Source organism: Phlebotomus papatasi, chromosome 1 (genome assembly GCF_024763615.1).
Source record: "Phlebotomus papatasi isolate M1 chromosome 1, Ppap_2.1, whole genome shotgun sequence".
NCBI lineage: Eukaryota > Metazoa > Arthropoda > Insecta > Diptera > Psychodidae > Phlebotomus > Phlebotomus papatasi.
Window position 1 is genome coordinate 41,654,016 of NC_077222.1, and position 20,696 is coordinate 41,674,711.

General features: G+C 31.9%; 1 protein-coding gene across 10 annotated transcripts in view; it reads right to left on the bottom strand.

Annotated features, from left to right (window-relative positions):
• LOC129799754 (collagen alpha chain CG42342) overlaps window positions 1-20,696 on the bottom strand; it is a 143,225-nt gene that overhangs the window by 5,202 nt on the left and 117,327 nt on the right. For 9 of the 10 annotated variants that reach the window (XM_055843949.1, XM_055843948.1, XM_055843942.1 and 6 more), the window contains 5 exons: window positions 20,392-20,489; window positions 17,683-17,818; window positions 13,895-14,109; window positions 13,744-13,809; window positions 12,865-13,068 (listed from right to left, as the gene is read on the bottom strand). In XM_055843949.1, coding sequence (XP_055699924.1) covers window positions 12,865-13,068; window positions 13,744-13,809; window positions 13,895-14,109; window positions 17,683-17,818; window positions 20,392-20,489 — 719 coding nt within the window. Of the gene's footprint in view, window positions 1-11,831; window positions 12,732-12,864; window positions 13,069-13,743; window positions 13,810-13,894; window positions 14,110-17,682; window positions 17,819-20,391; window positions 20,490-20,696 lie in introns of those variants that run through there. The other variant, XM_055843950.1, reaches the window with a different exon arrangement.

The following is a 20,696-nucleotide window of genomic DNA, read 5'->3' on the forward strand; positions in this document are numbered from 1 at the left end:
AGTTGTTGACCCGAAAAGAGGGACACATTGCAGCAGAAGGACTTGTAGAGATGTGCATTTTACAGTAAATTAAGGAATTTTTTTTCTCAGATTAAGCAAAAGTACAATGGCAATTTTTGTGTATAAGTTAAACAATTTTGAGAAAAGAAGTTACAGCGTGAAATATAAATGTCAGATGCAATCAGAGGTTAGTGGAACATAAAATTGTTAGTAATTTAATACTCATAAATTCATTTATTGATTAAGCAAAATCCTCACTGAAACTAAGCACTCCTCAGGGAATGATTTACAAAGAAATGCAATTTAGAAAAGATTTTTCTTTAAAGATAGAGATGTGTTTTATAAGTTAGCGTCCGCCGCCGGCTTAACCCTTCAAATCCCACTGTGCCAAAACACGTGTAAAAATCATATTTTTATCGTTTAAATAAACATTATTAAGCAAATTGAATAACAAATTGAGTAAACCAATTAAAAAATAGTTAGAAAATTAAAATTAATTATTTTAAGTGTGATATTTTCATAAAATGCCATTAGCAATCCCCCGATTTGGTCAGCCATCTCCGATAGCAGTCTGTATTCTCAGGGTACATGCATTAGACATTAGACGAAAAATATACTTGGCAAAATTGTACCACTGCATATTTATTAAAGGCTTTTTAAAAATGTCATTTATTCAAAAAATCTGGTATTTAGTAAATTAGGAATTTGATTATGAGATGTAATTTTTTTTATAGAGAATATGTAGAAACATTGATACAATTTTGTCAAAGCAAGCACTGTATTCATATTTTTTAATACGAAACTTTTGTTTCTATAAATTATATTTGAAGAAACGGCTTTTCTTTTAGTTTATTTTAAAAACTGCTTATAGTAAATAGTGTCACTTTAGTGCTCGATCTCAAAGAGAGAGCAGTTTAATCGACTTTTTTCCAATTTTTCACCGCTTTGGAGCTTAAATGGTAAAATATACCATGTTCCGGTTTTCGGTGACCCCCCCCCCCCCCAAAAAAATAGTATCTCCAGACGTTTTTTTCTTTTCCCACACCCATCTCCATCCCCCCAAAACCATGTTTTTTTTTCGGATTTCTGAAAATTTGGCTAAGATTTTTCAATGATTTTCGAATAAGTTTTAGAGGTAGTCCAGGTGAACATTTCGTTCAAACATTCCTATCACCGGAAAATTCGACATTTTGAAATATTGAAGGTCAAAGGTTAATCACTTTGGAGAGGGCTCATTTTTTAACCAATTTGGTTAAATTCGGATTTTTTTGGAGAAGTATTGAAATTTTGGACCCGGCTGTATTGGTTTTCATCGGTAATGAATCGGTTAAGTACCGATTTTTGAATATTTTTTCAGAAATTATTTTCATACTTGACCTTAAGTTTGTTCCCGAGCTAGAGCTCAAATGTTAAGAGATATCGATTTCCGGATTTCGATGACCCCCCCCCATTAGTGGACGGACACTATCACGGACGGTCTTTTCTTTTCCCTCATTCCCCTTCATCCCCTCCAAAACCATGTATTTTGTTTTTTTAAACTGGCTCTAGTCTTTTCAATGATTTTCGGATAAGTTTTAGAGGTAGTTCAGGTGGACATTTCGTCTAAACATAACTATGACCGCAAAATTCGTCAATTTGATATATTAAAGATCAAAGGTCAATCACTTTTTGAAGAGCATATTTTAACCGATTTGGTTAAATGTGGAGTTTTTGGAAAGATCTAGACTTTTCTTATCAATTCAATGTCTTATTAATTTTTTCTAATTGTTTAAGTAATTGTAATTGATTTATTTTTTCTCGGTTATCCCGTATTATTTGCGCGTAAGTATCTTACTTCTTAGCCAATTTTCAAGTTCAAAATTCTTTTTCGATTTTTGTGTGAATTTGGTGAATTTACTCGTTAATAAACTGGTATATACACCCAAAAAACATGCAAAGAGATAACTCACGGATAGCTTTAACTCATAAGTTCGAGCATTACGAAAAATTGGAAAGGTTTCACCATTTCTTTTTGATCATATATTGTAGATATAAAACTCATTGATTAGGCCCGAAAAATGGTGCAACACTGAAAAATCCGAATCTGAAAATGCGTTGGGGACATTACGTCCAGAATTCAACTTACAATTTAATTTGAACGTACACATTATAATATATACATAATCCGAATTTAAGCTCATCACTGTGGATTTTAAAATAAAAAAAAATAATCTAGCAAAGACGCTTAATTAAACTGTGAACTGTGAGTCGCTTTACTTAATTGCCCCTTGAGCCCCTTGATTTCGGCCGGTGAAGAGTGTAGTCTCACTCACTGATTTACTGCAAGTTTTCCCGCGAGTGTTCGCAATAATTATGATTTTATTTGACTGATTTTGATTATATTAGACGCAAATGAAAGTTTTGCTGAAATCCTACACAGAACATACCCAGTTAATGCGACTAATGGCGCAGGTGTCTCAATCATAAATACTTAATTAAAAGTTATTCAATATTACAATCTGAAACCCCTGTTACAAATATTAAATACTAAATCTAAACTCGTTTTCAAAAAGGTTACAGAAAAATATTATGCAAATGAAGCTGTTTTAAGTAATAATTTTTTGCTAGAATTGTGTTTCTGTAATACTGAATAAGCTAAATTATTCTATTAAATTAGGGGAAGTTCAGGCTTCGCACATAATCTGGCTTCAAACACTTCATATTTTTCCCATATTCCTTTAATGAATCTGACCTCTTGGCAATATACATTGCCTGAAAAAAATAGATTAGATTCATTAATCCTTTAAGGACGAGAAGGTTTAAAAACGGGAGTCAGAAAAAATCACTTTTTTTTTACTTTTTTGTGCAAAACGTAGCTTTAGAAAGCTGTAGGAATAATTTCATTTTTGGGTCACCGCACCGGTGACCTATAATCGTCCTTAAAGGGTTAAAGGAGTATGGGAAAAATATGAAATATTTGAAGCCAGAGTGTATGCGAAGCCTGAAGTGCTTTCCCTATAAAGCAAATATCTCAAATAATATCAACTAATCAATTTAGACTATTTTTCTACGACATTATAAAAGTTATTAAAGTTTAAATTCAGCATATTAATTTTCTATTAAATAATGCATTTTGAGAGATAAGAAAACATGGAAATAGTGTTTAACGCTTATCATAAATTACTGTGAATTAATATAATATCAACTTATAAATTTTGCATTTCAGAAAGGAACTTAAATAATATTTGAATAACCATTTGATTAAATGTTCAATTCTCAAAAGAACTTTTACAATTTAATAGGTAACTTTGTAAAAAATGAACAACACTGATCAAAGAAAGTAGAAGAGGGTAAAGTTTACGGTCGTTATCATAATCATCATCTATTATTTCTACTGAAAGATGCACCCCTAAGACCATCAGGATGGTACGAAAAAGTGTGAGAAGAACAGGAAAATTGTTGCTTATTTATTCCCTGTTTCATTTCTTTGCTGATGGAATTTCCCTGAGCTCCTTTCCATTTCTCCAACCACTTGGTAAATTTCACTGTTCTACCTTCACCGTGAAAATGATAGAAGGATGTTATACGGAGTATTTATGGTGTGAGTGAATAATTACATGTAATACTCAGGAGGTGTACCTTTCAGGAGAATTGGAAAGAGGCTTTTTGTAAAAGGATAGAAACGGAAATTTTACATAGAAGGAGGAAATGTGGAAGGAAGTGTGTTAGAGGAGGTGAAAAGTGAAATAATGAATATTGAGAACAGTGGAATTTAATAAGAAAGCGAGCTGAAATAAATTTACAATATCAAATCAATTAACCTCCCTTCCCCTAAGGAAGAAGCCCTGTATCTCTCTCTGTAACTTTCTCCTCGGTATACTCCAAGTAGCATTGGAAGGTAGAATGCGAATGAGGAAAAAGAACGCAGGTCAAAGAGAAGGTGGAAAATTAATGGAAGACGGAAATTAAGAGTGGAAATGTATTTAATAATTTAGTTAAATGCAAAATATTGTCATAAATTGAAAGAGCAAACATTATTTTCCCTTTATTTCTTTCCTCTTAAATGACATGCATTTTGATTTACTTTTTTTTCTTCAATTTCTTTCCATCATCCTTCATTCCTTATTCATAATTGTTAAATACATTGTTCCTCCTTGTTTTTTTGTTGTGGGGGAAAATCACTGAAGTTTTAATATCTTCTATCTCCTTCAATTTGTAAATACTATAATTTTATTACAAATAAATTTTTCAACATCTCTTTTCATTCAATTTGATTCTCACTGGATAATTGCATCAATGTTATTGTAATTGTTCATCAATATCCTTAATTGTTCAGTGTTGTCTTTTATTCTCATTTGAAATCGCATAAAGATTTAGTTTGATTGAAATTATGTTAGTTTGAAGCGATAAATTTTATCATGTAAAATGTAAAAAGGGATAATGATAAAATGAATGGTTAACGAGAGAGAGAAGTTTTCAGAATGGTAAAGTTTAGTTAGAAAGCACGCTCAGTGAGCTAATGTGTAGGTATTCACATGATATCAAATGCAATATTTAGGTCATATTATACAGGATTTATAGGAAATTATTTTACTAAATTTTACATTTTATGAAAAAGATGTATATTACACAATGCAAAATGTTATTACCGCATATTGGGCATTCAAGAGAGCTTTTCTGTTTCATTACTATATATTTTAATAATGTACTCATCCTGAATATTTTATTGAGTTCATTTTTGCACAATTGGTTGAATAGAACGAATTTTAGTGGTTGGTAATATGGTGGTAATCTAATTTAATTAATTCCATATGCATAGAACTGAACATATAGAAATAATTTGTATAAACTTCATGCACTGTTCGTTGGTTTCACATATGGAGGAATAACTCTCAATAATATTTTATTGCATAATAATATTGAAATATACTTCATTTTTAATAATATTAACTGTGAATCTGATATTTTGTTTATATATTTTTATCATCCAATAATTTTGAGTATTATATTTTCTCCTCGCACGCCAAGATATTCTTTAAACTAAATTAGGGTAAGTGTGCCAAATTCCGGCCAGCTTGCAATTTCGGCCACCTTTTTTTGTTCCTAGAATTTCCATGAATTTTTAGATTTTACATACTCTAGAGATTATACAATGCAAAAGAATAACAAAAAATGTAGCTTCGACAAACGAAATGACTTGAAAAAGACATTGGAAGAATTCCCGAAGGGCAAGGAATTATGAGAATGAGGTGGCCGAAATAAGGCACCAAAGCTATATCTATATTTTTATTCATTTTAAAATCTATTAAGAATGTTTTAGAGTAAATAAAGACGGTAAACTCTTTACAAGGTTCCAAGCAATACTTTAAGAAGAAAAAAAATCCATTTGTATTTAAAATATTCCATTTCAAACTTGAGACTTTGACGCTTGCATGCAACTATGCCGAAATTTGGCACATTTACCCTACTACTCGAGCTCTACGGAGGGAGCAGTATAATACCTCGATTTTTTCACCACCCTCCCAAAATTTTCATCATCCACCCCCGAAGATTACTTTTCGCAACAAATCTTCGCGTTTCAGACGAGTTCTGAGAAATGTTATCACGCTCTTTGTCCGTCTGTCCATTTGTCCATCTGTCCACCCGGTTGTCGCCAGCTCTAGAGGCCAAACGTTAGTGATAGCGACTTGAGACCTAAGGGGGACCCTCCCCTAACTCAACATAAGGATCGTTAACATGCCCCTTACTTTCCCTCCACCCCACCGCTTCCCCTTCAAAACCATGTTTTTTGGGATTGTTTTAAAGGCGGACCCAGGAAGACAATTGATCATGTGTGAAAATACCGTTCAATCATTCCTAATAACGATTTTTCAATGTCAAAGGTTACAAAAGGCCCTAGAGAGCGCACTTATCAGTCAAATGGGTCATGTTTGGGCTCGTTGGAAAGGTCTTGGAATTTCCTATAAAACAGAACTGGTTCCAATTGGTTTTTAACTGGTAATGAACTGATTCGTAACCGATAACTAATTTTTATTAGAAATTTAATTATATTAGTACTAAGTTATTTTGGGCAATATTTCGAGTGATTTATAAGTCCGTTCAAGTCGGTTGTGAACCGTTATTGAACCGATTATGAACCAATGAGAAATTTTTTTTCCGAAAAACAATTTTATTAGACTTAAAATTATTTTCTGGGATCTTTAGGGCGGTTTAGAAATCGGTTGAGAACCGATAAACGGTAAATGATGCGAAAGTACTTTTGAAGGATAGCATTCAAGACACGAGTTCGAGCATTTTACAAAGCCTGGTAGTCTTTGCCACACCTTTTTCAAAGTAAAAATATAAAAAAAGCTACAATGCGATGATTGTTGTTCTTTCCGTTTTTTATTACATGGTTTAGAGTCCAAAGGTTTTCGGAAAGTCTTTCTTATGGGCATTTTCTAGATTATTTTTTCTCTATACTTATTTTTTTAAACTAAGATCAAGTGTGTAACAAAATTCAATTGGTCAGTAAAAGAATAAGTTTTATTTAGTAAAACTGTAGTTTCGGTCAGTGGAAGATTCAATTTCATCACCCAAAAAAAAGTTTGGTTAGTAAAATAATGTATAATCGGTTAGTAAAATAATATATAACCAGTGAGTTAATTAGCAAATTTGGTCGGTATAACACCTAAAATGATTTAGGCCAGTAAAAAAATCAATTTTGATCAATGAAAAAATATTTTTTGGTCAGTAAAAAGCTGAAATCCACAAAATACGAGTTTAATTTGAATAACTATGATCTATAGAATAGTGCTTCAAGCACTTCAAAAGTTCTAAACAAACTAAATTTTATTTTTTACCGACCAAATATGAATTTTTAATGGTTCAATTCGAGTTTTTTTTTACTGTACCAGATTGATTTTTCCTACTAAAATTGATAATTTTATTAACCAAAATTCTTTCTTTTATTTCTTAACGTGATATTTGCTGATTAATTTTTTTTTATGTTTCCAGTACATTTTTAGATCTGGGAAAATCTTATGAAAACATATTTGAAATCACTTTTTTAAGTTTTGTATTTATGTATTCAACTTTTTATCACTCTTCTATTTATTGTGATGGTAATAAATTCAGTTTTTTTTTTCAATTTTGATGACAACAGAGTAGGATAGCTATATTATACAAAATGATTGAGAAAAAACGGATGTAAATCTTGATTTATGGCAATTTTCTTGACTTGAAAAGGGTACCGGTGGCATTACAAGATTAAATTGAAATTTATATTGCTAATTTTTATTTTAAAAACTGATTAGTTTGATTTTTTTATTGATCAAGTTTGCTTTTCATACTAACTAACTTTAAATTTTTATTGCCCAGTTTTATCAAAATTTTAAATTTTAAAAGAAAATTTTAATTGTACATATTACGTTGATTATATTCAATTTTGAGATGGGCTATGATAGTGTTTGAATCCGAATAAGAAGGTTATAAACCAATACACACCTAAAGTCTCATGTAAGTCCGACAAAATATTCAAAAGTAAAAACTATTTTATTCTCAAAATACAGCATATTATGAAGTTAAATGAAACAGAAAATTGCTCTTGCTGAGAATTATTACACATAACTACGGAAGTTTTCATGCACATTGCTGTTGAATGCCCAAAATAAGGGTTGTTAAGGTAACATAAATATGCATATTAACAAACAAAATGAGCAATTTATGCTGGAAATGTCCATTTTGCATTTCTAGAGAGAGAGAGAGAAAGAATTATATTCTGAAATTAATAATGACGATGTTAATTGATGATTAGTGTAGGTTTATAAATATTGGTTGATTTATGGAAAGGTAAAAAAAATTGTGTTGAAAATGCTAACAGCCATTATAGGTTGAATTCTGCACGACAAGGATGCAATCAAAAAGCTAACAAAAAAAATGGCTCGTTAGTTTGGAATACTTTGTGGCACAAATGTTGCACTTTTAGCTTTGTACGTGATATTCGATTTTCGAGCAACTTTGTGGATAATGTCAAATATGCATTAAATATTGCAATTGATTTTATTTTATTTTTTTGCTCACTGTTATATATGTATATATATCACTTGCGGCATATTTCTGTAGCACTGCGAGCAAAATGTATCTTCTCCTCTCATGGATATAAATATAGTTGTCATATAGTATTATTACATTATCAATAAGTAATTCTATGTGATATTCCCATGGATGATTCTCGGTGGTATCATATCAAACTGGGAATGTGATTGCGAGATTGAGAGGATGAGAAGGAGAGAGAAAGTGAGAGAAATGGTGGGGAATTGTTGTGGGAGGACAAACATTGGAAATGAAATATAAATATTTGATTAATTTCTGTCCATATATCTAGACTTACACTTAATTTCTATTTTAGTTACACTTATGTACATATACATACATCATTACGGGAATATTTTGCACTGTATCGATACAAAATTAAATTATTTCAGTTGCCCACAGAACAATATTTGTGTTTTTCTTTTTTTTTCTTCTTTCGAAAATATTCGTTATTGACTGAAATGCCATTTTATATCATGGAATTTTCTAAAGTTATTATTTAATTGTCGGTTTTTCCTTCGACTTGTATATCCTTTCGTTCGTATCAACCACTCTTTTATTTTTTTAATATAGTTTTTCAATTAATTTAAGTTTCTTGGGAAAGTTTCTCAGCCATATTTCGAGGAATAGAAATACCGTCAAAGGAGATATTCCATCAGAAAGTAAATATTTATGGTAATGAGTTTGTTAGTAATATTTTAATTAAACCCAGTTTGTAATTTCTGTTACGAAATAATTATATGAGTGCATACGTTTGTAGGAAAAAAATAATATTCAATTTTGAAGCCACAAACAGAACCCTATTAACTTCACTAATTGAAAATTCATGGAGAATTTGTGTAATTTATTTTAATGAATTTGATTTGTTTTAGTTAAATTTTTCACTGTGGAATTTTTATGTTTTCATGAATTGTTATTGTAAGCAAACTCATGTTTGTTAAATGTGATAAAAAATTGTAATGAATTTTGTAGGGCTAAATTTATATAGTTATTCACTGAACTTTAGTTGTTTGAGTATCCTCATTCATTTTTTACACCGTATTTTTTGGCTGAGGAGAAAAAACATACTGATCGATTGTAGGGTAAAGTGGTACAAGTTGGACAGTGGTACAAGTTGGACAATGGTACAATTTGGACAGGGCTTTTCGTCTTGATAAATTTAGTACTTCATTTTTATTTGTATATTTTTAATGCTTTAGTTTTATAATTTGGTTCCTTGTGCTTAAAAACAAACTTTGTACTGTATTTATCAAGAAAAAAGCCATGTCCAACTTGTACCGGCGAATTGTCCAACTTGTAACACTAATTCCAAATTATACACTTTACCCTATTTAGTTAACCATATTAAAAAAAAATCAGAAATTATTCTCTCTAGTTTCTATAAGTAAATATTAAAGAAATCCTTTCGTTTTTATGAATCTTGCTATTGCTACCAAATTCTTTCTTTTTTGTGTGAAATACATTAGAAGGTATTGAAATTATAAACAATTTCTACAACATCCTAAGTACGTAAGATTGCCATTAAAGACGATTTTAGGATAATTATAAAAACTATTTTTTTTTTAAATGAAATAGTTTGCTAAACCGCCTGATAAAACTGATAATAATAATAATAAACTGTCTTCTATTGACAAAAATAAAACTTTAAGAAACACATGACACATGTGTTAGTGTGCTGATTTGTTTAGTTGCAATTTGAAAAAAAAGCACTTTAATTTCTCAAAAAAAAACCAAAAATTTACGATAAAATTTCTTTGAAAAACAAAAAGAAAACCAAAAAACCTTACTTAGCACATGTGTTAAATATCTTTTTAACTTTTATTTCGGTCAATAAAAGACATTTTTATTTAAAAATTAAAAAAATAACCTTTTTCAAAAACTTGAGTTCCTAAAATTTTGATTTAAACCGTTAATAAGCCTTACGGAGTGATATTCCCTAAAATGTTAAACTTCCAATTTTAAGTTTAACTGGTTCTATTTAATTTTCAAAACATTGTTAATTTTTAATTATTAATAAAAAGATAGGGAATTCATTGGGTCAGGTGGTAGAGTACTTGCACTATGATGCAAGTGTCCCGGGTTCGAATCCCCTTTAGGTTACCAGGAATTTTTCTGGCGTTAAAGGTGGTCGGATTGCATCCAGTGAGCTTCACTGCACTTGATTCCACGAGGCATGAGACTGATAATCTCATCCCGTCTTAGAAATAATAATAATGCGTATCTAGGAAGGAATCCCCTTGCGGGAAGGCCTAGTTCTTTCATAGAATGTTGTGCCAGCATTATTATTATTATTATACAAAGTTATGCTCAACGCACAATAACTTTTGTTTATAAACATGTTTTTAAAATTTCCAATCAGAGAGAGCAAGACAACTAGATGTCGGTTTCATTCGCTCTCATTGAAATGTCAAAAACATGTTTGCAAAATAAAAGTTATTGTGCGCTGGGCATTAAACGCAGGAATGAAAGCTCTTTCAGGAAATGTAGTACTCATTAGTACTGATAAACAACAAAATAATCAAAATTTTTGGGAATGTGGATTTTGGAATTTTTTTTTGAGAGATCTATAAAGAATAAAGCCATCCTCTTTAATGGAATTTGTCCGAAAAACGGACTGGCTTAAACCATAATATCCTTACAAGGGGTTAATAGGGTTAATAAAATGTATTTTACACGACTTAGTACCGTAGATGCGAGTGATTTCGCTCCCCTACTCTACGTAAGCTTTTCTTTAATTCTAGAACTTTAGAATGTCATTTAAACCATCCTTAAATGCCCTTAGATTCTGGACAAAGTTATATAGAGACGGCTTAACGTAATTATAGTAAAATATTGATTTGATTACCTGTCCATCATTTTTTGACGTTTCAGGCCTGTCTCGACTTAAACCGATAAACAGCTTAGTTTAGATTTGATTTATAATTACGTTAAGACGTCTCTCGGCTTAAATCGTAAATGTATCCACGACATTATGGTCTTTGGACAATGCTAAAGTAGTGTTAGATTAAAAAATAAGCCTGAAGAAAGCAGGGGTGCAAAGTCAGACGCCTCTACGGTACTTTTCATTTCAATTTATTCATGTTGTTATAATATATAATATTAGTTTTGGAGGAATTTTCGGTCTAATAGGTTGTAGCAGATTGTGAACGGAAAAATAGACCTTTCTTGACTTTTTCTCTTTAATTCTTCACTGAACTAAAGCGAAGAATTAAAGAGAAAAAGTCAAGAAAGGTCTATTTTTCCATTCACAATCTGCTATAATATTAGTTTGCTGGCTATCTTAAGAATTCAGGATATTCAGAGAAAATATAGATAATTTCAAGGCCTTTGAAAGTACTCAATTTTGTTCAAAAAGGAAAATAACTTTGAAAAAAATAGCAAATATACAACTAGTCATATTTTTGATAAAAACCGGATTATGTAATTGTTTTTTTACTCTAAATTTGGTAAACAAATCCACTAAACATTCAACTTTTTTTAAAATTATTTATCATTATACCGCAAATTTCATTAAATTTTTTACCATTTATACAAGATCTCACTAAATAGGATTTAAACTCAATATTTTTGTAAATGGTAGTTTAAAAGTGTAGTGAAACTCATCATTTAAACTTTAATGTTGAAAACTATTGATTTTATGATATAATTCATTCACACATTGTCATTCTTATCAAACTCATAACCCATTTTTCAGCTCCTTCATTAATGATGTAGTTTAATTATGTATTTACACTTTTTGTGTTGAGCATTTTGAGTGAGCAATTATTCAGGTGTGTTAATTTATTTGAGATTTTTCATTACAATTTTATTTACACCCTCGTTAACAGTATTTTTTACAACCACTTTTAATTCAACGAATGCCACCATTTGAATGTCTAAAAGAGGCACTCCATCGTACAATATTGAAACATTGCAACTTTCTGCTATTTGTCATCATTATTTTATCTCATTACATAAAATGTTAATTTTGTATCAAAAATGTTTCATCTTTTCTTTTGTATTAATTAATACAATTTGAGACACTTACACCATGTTATGTTTGGAATTTTATAATTTAAAATCGTAATTTACTATCCAAAAATATTCTTATTAAAATTTCTGAGTAATTTTACTTTACAGATATGCTTTAATTAATTTGGAGTTTTTTTTTTAGTACCACACTCTATTCATTTAAAATGTAAATTTATTCTCTCTATACATTTGCGATAAAATTTATTTGTCTCTCCCTATTTTTTTTTAACATTGACTCATTAAATTTATGTACTTTATCAATCCCCCTTTTTGTGGACAAGTTAAAACAATATTGTTAGCACGAATAGCCTTAATTTAGAGCTACCTTTGTCATCCTCTATTCTCATCGAATATCCTTTCATCTCATCTCACTAAATTTAACGGACGAATATCTGGGAATTGCTGTTGGTATCATGTACACTTTGTTATCTTGGTCACCTGGACCTAACCTCCACCTTGCTTAATCATACTGTTTTTTTTTTACATCGTGTTCACTATATATTCTCCAAAAATAAATTAAACCCTAATGTGATGTACAAGAATTTAAACAATTACTCTTTTCCATCCGCGTGATTATTGACATGTACCCGCTTCTCTGATCCCACGTTGTTACTTGGGTACTTAACAACGTCAGTATTTTATTAACTTTATTAGTCATAAGACCACACCTATAAGATTAGTCGAGGGTTAATGAGCAATTTCTACATTTTGTGTATGTATGTAAGCTGTAAATTTTTGGAATGATTCGTCTAGCACGAATTTGTTAAGTGTTAATGATATTGTATAAATTTCTTAACTTACCGTTTGTCCAGGTCTTCCGATTGGACCAACAGGGCCAGAGTCTCCTCTGAAACCCATTGGGCCTGGTAATCCCATGGGACCAGGATCACCTTTGTGGCCTTTCTCTCCCCGATCTCCCTTTCGTCCATCGAGACCTCGTTCGCCTTGTGGACCTATCCTTCCAGGCGTTCCTGGTGGTCCTGGAGGACCGGCTGGTCCGATAATCTGTTGAAAAGATACATTGAAAATAAAGATAGCTATAAGAAACAGTGTACTACTATATAAAGTTCCCAGAGTTAATTTTCTCAAGATGGTTGAAAAATTCTAAAGAACTCTTAGTATGTACACACACCTTAAATTCACCTCCTTTAAATTACATAACACTATTTGGAATATCACAACCTATTCGAAGGTCGGGGTATCAAGTGGATGAGAATGAGAGGTACGAAGACCAAAAGCCCTAACAACCACTAGAGTAAGTTGTAGAAACTCCTTGTTTCATCTTATTTGCTCTGGGAAACTGCATTTCTCTCATACTTTCACTATACACAACCCGAAATACTATACGGGATTGTGTGGAAGTTACTGAGGAAGTTTTCATACTTGTTCTTTTTCCTTCATTCCATACCCAATATGCTATGGCATGTAGATGTTTATGGTGGAAACATACGGTAATACATGAGAAAGTTTTGAAATTTCTTCCCCTTTGCCTGGTTACCTCATTGAATAATGAGTATTTTAATTGTGTAAGAGGAGAAAATGAAAATCACTTGTACACATTACGTATATTTTATAAAATTCTCTTACTCACAATTATTTAGTAGAGTAATAGTATCTTTGGATTATTATGGAAAAGACTTTAGGAGTGGATTTGGTAATTTATACAGTTATGAAACTCACATATTCTATTGGGGTGTGTGGAGCATCTGCCATTCCATCGTCCTGACGTCGTCTCATCTTTCGATACTGCGAAAAGATGTGTGAAATCAATTTGCATAAAGCAATAAGAAGATAATATTCGGTAGATAATTTTTTTAAGTAGTATACTTACAGAGTCTCCTCGATCACCCTTATCACCCTTGGATCCGGGATATCCAGGTGGTCCGGGTAAACCCGGAGGTCCCATAAGACCTGGTGGACCAATATCACCTCGATCACCTTTCTCACCCGGTGGCCCTTGATATCCAGGTAAACCAGGTGGTCCTTCTATACCGGGTTCACCTGGTAGTCCGTCTAGACCTCGTGGACCGAGAGATCCAGGTTCGCCTTTAGAACAGAAATTCAAATGAGTTAGAATCTTAAAGTCATGCCATATAATTTGTTTTTTTTTTTTTGTAATTGCTTGAACTCTACATCGCTTACTAGTAGTGAGTCATTTGGGCATAATTATAGTGTCAAGTTTACTTTGGATTAAGAGAAAAATAAGACTAGTGATTCTTTCGAATGATTCATGACCTCTACGAAAGATATTACTTAAAACTCTTGATTGATAATACTTTTTTGAAGTATCGTTTTATGATCCAAGTAATGAAATCCATACAGTAAAATCTCAAAAAAAAAAAAAAAAATCTGGCATCGACTTAAGCCTTAATAAAACTCAGGCTGATCCTTGAGAATATTAAGCCCGTCAAATTTGGCAGAAAGGGATTAGTCCAAAATATACACTGAAAGTTTCCTTGACTTGTTCCTTATTACTGCCAATTTCTTCAGGCTAAATATTCTCAAAAATCAGCCTAAGTTTATCTGGGTTTGAATGAATTTTCGGTCTGAGGAGATGTAGCAGATAGTGGACGGAAAAATAGACCTCTCTTGAGTGAAGAATTAAAGAGTAAAAATCAATAGGTCTTTAGGGATCAACCTCAAAAAGAACGATTGGCTCAAACTTTGGAAAATCAAGCTGGTATTTTAAATTTATGAGTTCCAAAAATGTAAGCGTACTTATTAGAAATATAACCCAAAGCACAAGTTTGCAAGGGTTAAATAAATTATTATTATTATTATTATTATTATTATTATTGCAAATATATGCAATAAATCTCTATAATTCCTGATACTAAACTCTAAATGTATACAAAATAGTTTAGGTTAATCTATTAAAGCTGCTCGGGCTGAGTATTCTTGAGGATCAATCTGAGCCTATTTTCGGCATAATATTGTTAAAGCATGAATAACTTTAACATTTGAAAAATCAAATTAAGCGGATACTTCAGAAGGGAAAACTGTCTAGTCAAATAAACTTGTGATTAGAGTTGAGCCCCTGTATGAATGAGCGAAGTATTTTCTTAAATTTTTTTTTATATTTACGTATTCACACACTCTATCATTAAATTTTAGGTGATTTTTTTTTCAAATTGCAAATAATTTCTACTTTAGTTTACGAATTCAAAATATTACGCCGTGGACAGATTGACGGCTTAAGCATCGACAAAACGATGACAGATACCGGTTCGCAGATTGTTAAGAACGTCTCTATAAGATGACCGTGGGATCGTTAAAAATAAGTGTCATTAAAGGTAATTTTTCACTTTTGTCTTTCTAAATCTAAATACATCACAGGTTTTAGCTGAGATTCTTTACAATCTCAGCTTTTGTAGTCACAGGTGAAATCCGACCTCGTCAGATCGGGTCCAAATTTTGGATGTACACGTTTTGACACTCATAGATCACGAAAATCATGTGCGCCAAAAATCGATTTTAGTGGACGTCCCGTCCGTCCGTCTGTCCGTCCGTCGTATAGCCACTTCTGGAGAGAGAACGGAGAGAGATATCGACAAGCGGTTTTCGGCAAAGGTTAAATGTCGATGGGCGGTTAGAAGTAGGTGATGTCAGATCTACCCCCGCACCCCCCCTTCCGCCATTTTGAATACCCCCATTTTTTTGTTTTTTTAATTACTCAGCCCCTATGGCATCGATCGATCTCACATTTTGATATGTTATAGCTGGGCCTAAGAGCTTTCGATCAATACCAAATTTAAGGTTCCCCGACCCCCTGACCCGAGCTATAGGGGGTCAATAATTAAATTTTTGAATGGCCATATCTCCGGTTTTAATTATCGGAAATCAAAAAATTTTAGTGTTTTGGAAAGCTCTCGTTGAGTACTGCAACTCTTATGACATCTCATTTTCATCCGATTAAATCGAAAGTTCGATTAATCGAAAAATCGATTTTCGATTAAACGATCGCGAATATTTCGAAAACTAGACGATGCTTTTTCTTTAAATTTTAATATGTTGTAGCTGAGGTCGAGGCCTTTCCAACGGTGGGTTAGCTTATGGTAGCTGAGATTCTTTACAGGTGACCTCGGAATGCGTGCAACTCGGGGTGCTTGCAACTCGGAATACGTGTAAATTCGATTGTGAGTTGAATTTTGGGGGTAAAGAATCGCGAAGAGCCAATTTTATCCATTTCAGTGTCCGAGAACCGTTTGCTCGACGCGATTCTTTACCCCCAAAATTCAACTCACAATCGAATTTTCACGTATTCTGAGTTGCAAGCACCCCAAGTTGCACGCATTCCGAGGTCATCTGTAAAGAATCTCAGCTCCCATAAGCTTATCTGGGCTTATCACTGGTTTTGTTTAGTTTTAGTTTTTCGATTGAATTTGTAGATTGCTTAGGAAGGTATTACGCATTATTTTTTTAATGGTCGTGAGTTATAGTCTCAATTGTGTTGGAAAATAAACCTCAAAAAAGCTCTTAAAGACATTTTTCCCAAATCCATAATGATTGATCGATCTGTAACTACCTGTAACGAAATTATTGACTTTATTTTTAAATTTATTTAGCGCTTCAAAATTCTATTAGATTCTTTATAATACTTTGTTATGATTTATGATTTTGATTTAGTCAATCATAACTGAATAAATCAAGAAATAAAATAACCGTAATTGAAGATAAATATAATCGTAAAGCGGTTTTCAGATTAGAAGGATAGCTTAGCTCCTGTTGAGTCCATTAATCAGAAAGATAGGAAAAATTAGTCATTACGAAGCTTGGGTTCGTCCGAAGCATAGGCACGTTCCCCTACAAGTTATTTCACGACAACTTACTACGTAAATTTGTAACAAGTCTATAAAGGAACTACAGTAATGCTTACTATGTGCTCCAACGAGGTAATAATCAGTTTGGACTTCACATTGAAGCGTATAGGACTTTGCTTGGCTCAAATGGATTTGCAAAAGCAAACAACTTTACCTTATGATCCCTTTTTAGCAAGTTAATAGTGTTGGTATTTGCTATGTAATAATCTCTAGAGATTAAATTTTATGAAAATAATACGAGAATTCTCTTTATGTCTCTCAAAGTGATTGCTATTCTAATTAGTTTCCCAAAATTTTGTACTTTGAGAATTTTTCTTTGTTATTCTTTTTAGACGATGAAATGACTTTAGCTATTATTATTTTTTTTAATTGTATTAAATAATCCAAAATCTGGCACTATAGAACTTGAGAGTATAAAATAATGCCTTATCTACGCTGTTACATATACTTCAAGTTGTAATGTTGTAATCATATTCGTCTTTATGAGTTGAACCTTGGTAAAGTTTTCTCATAAGGAGTGTATTGTGCACAAAATGAAGAAGATTCAGCAAGTTTTTGATGGTAAATAGAAACAATAATTTCATTCGGCGCAAAATGCAAATGAATCTTAATCTCTCTTTTGCATTTTCGCATAGAACTTCGTCCCCATGAACTTTGAAATGAATGGAAATACTTAATTTTATTAATCGACACTCACAGCCCCTTAAGTCTCTTCCTTAACGACACTCTAACTGAATCAAGTATAGTGAGCTTTTGGAACTGTTTTCCATGTGAAAGAGCATTTTAGAGAGACACTCACCGGGTTCACCTCGTTCTCCTTTCGGTCCCATTAAGCCGTCTTTGCCGGGTGTTCCTGGTTCTCCTGGAGGACCGGGAGGTCCTCTAACCACAGCCGTTGTATCATCATAGTCTGAATCATCTTTGAATGGGCCCAACTTCATTACACAAAGTTCATCATTGCCAAAAAAGCATGATAGATGATTTATTCACGTTTGTTTTTTTTTTTCAGGAGGTAGGGAGAAAAAACGGGTTTAATTAATTTTGGTGGCCCTTTTGATGTCAAATTGAGCAATATTTTAAAATTCATACAAATTTGATTTTTTTTTCTGTCAATTTAATCAAAAATTAATTGTACATTTTTACGACAATTTTATTGCAACATTACCAAGAAAAAATAAACAAATATAAACTGAAGTTTTAGTTAAATACTCACATTAAAAAGCTTATATCGACATTTTTTTTATTGCATTTCTACGTGTAGGTGGGGGTGTTTTTCTAGATGTAATTGTGTTTGTGAATTTCACAGAAGCACTTTTGCTACATAATTCAACTTTTACATAGTTTATCTACATTTGTGTAATGTGTATACTACATGTAATTTGATATAATGCTAGAAATTCTGTAATCTTTTTCAAACAGAATAATATTTTGCAAACATAAGGGAGCACAGCATCATTTATCAAGTTGATACAATATTTAATATAATAAATTTTAGTAACAATATATCTTCTTTACAGAACTTCTGACACCATCAACAAAGTTAGCAAAAAAAAAGAATGTTTATAGAGCTATTACACTGATTTGATCAAAATTACAAGATAATTCTCAATGGGCTTTTGTAAATTTCATTATTTATATTTAAAAAAAAAACTAGACAACAATTTTCTAGCAGTCCAATGAGGTTTAGTAAAATGATCAGATCATTGTTGAACTTTTTAACTTCAGGAGCAAAGTCACGATGTTTTTAGAACAAGAGAAGAGGAAAAGGTAAACTCCGTGAAATATATAGTAAAAATTATGAAGAAATGTTTTTTGACTCTAAAATGAAAAGCAATTTTTTGCTGGAAATTTATTTGAATAAGGTACTAAATATTTTTCTTTCAACTTTGAAACTGTTCATTAGGTCAAAATTGAAAGATAAAAGGGCATCATAAATTTCCCACTTTTCTTTCAAAGCGTGGAATATTTTTTAAATGAACATAAAAATGAAACTTTGCAATTTTTCCACATCAACTATTGAATGTTTTATAAAATCCGAAATTCCAATATTTTGTAGATATTCATATAAAATGTTTTTCTTTTTAATCTATCGGTTTTTTTCTTTTACCGTAAATTAGCAAAAGCTTTGTTTAAATCGAATTTATTTTTAGTACAGACATGTACTAAAATTAATTTTAAAACATCGTCAATGTAATAGCTCCTTTAAAATATCTACAAGTATTGTGATTTATACAGAATTCTTGCTAGCAAAAGCCTATGCACGATAGGCTGTGTGTGTAATTAATAATTAAATTATCTTTTTTTTTATTTGCGGATGATCTCCCTTCTCATTGTATGTGTGCAGTGCAGTTTACAGCAGAACATTCAATGTCAGATTCCTCTGGCCTGTGTTTGCGTTTTTTCGCGGAGGAAATAGACTTGGAGGGAATTTTTGTAGAATTTTCCATTTGTGAATAATTAACATATTTTTCTTCGCTCTGAATAAAGCATTTTAGCTGGAAATTTCATTTCATTATACTTTAGTATTTTCCACATTGGAAAACATGTTGAGAGAGAGTGAATGAAATAGGTGAGGATAATTCACATGAAATGACGAGGAAAAGTTTTGTTACATGTTTGGTTTGAAATAGGGGATGGTAGTTGAATTTCCTTTTGGAAAATTTGTTGTTATAAAAAAACTCATGATAATGACAAATAACTTTAACTGGGGACTGAAGTTTTCTTTGAAAAATTCAATTGATTGCAGTGGTGAAAAGTAATTTTCAATTGAAGAACTTTTTACACAATTTTCACTTTTTTTCCATCCTCAATTCTCGGATGAATTGGCAGAATGTGCTGAAGAGGAAAAATTCTCACCAGAAGAATCTTGAGGGTGGCATGGAATTTTCTATTATAATTTTTCCTCAAGATGGTAAAGAGTGAAAAAACACAAAATTGTATAAAAAAAAAAAGTAAATGATGAAAATGGTGTTAAAAAGTAAAGAATTCTTTGGTGTAATTTGAGGTTTTTGTGAACAAAAATGAAGTGTGTTAGTGTTGTGCAACAAGTCGATTAAAAAGCCATTCTCACAGTAAACCATTGCACGTTTTCATTCTAAAGGAGTCTACTTATACATAGTTAGAGCAATGGAGGAGCCACATGTGGAACAATATCAGCATCCCAATTGGTATATCATTCACACTAGGAAAATCCATCCCCTAAATGCAAATGCGTGCATCAGAAGCTCCAAAAGCGCCCCATTGTAAATGCATTATGTGAAACTCAACCATTTGATGTGGGTGAGTGTGATGTGCGAATATGCCTGAATACTTGGAATTAGCATGCAAATTATATTATGACAAATAAGTGCATCTGAATCTCGACATGTAATCGTAAACGAAGCAAAACATTCTAAATAATTTTGGATGTTTGTGCATAACACTATTATATCTGCGGGGCATTAAGAGTGAAAAAGGGAATTGCTAGAGGATGGAATGAAAAGTTACTAAATTTAGGTAAAATCTCTACCCGTTTTCCACGCTTGCCACGGGGTCCTTTTTCACCTTGTGGACCAGGTGGTCCTATGGGTCCTACTTCGCCACGTTCGCCCGGTTCTCCCTGAGGACCTGAGAAGGTGTACAGATGAGCTATTAGCTTTAGACTTAAATACAAATTCACTACAGTTTCTTAGTCTAGAAATACAAAACATGAGTGACAGCTTTATAAAGCTGCTTATAAATTATTTATAAATAAACCATGAATTCAAAATGTAACTTAATTAAAATTAAATGAATGAAGTCAAACAATCCCCATACTGGAAGACAGCAATCAAT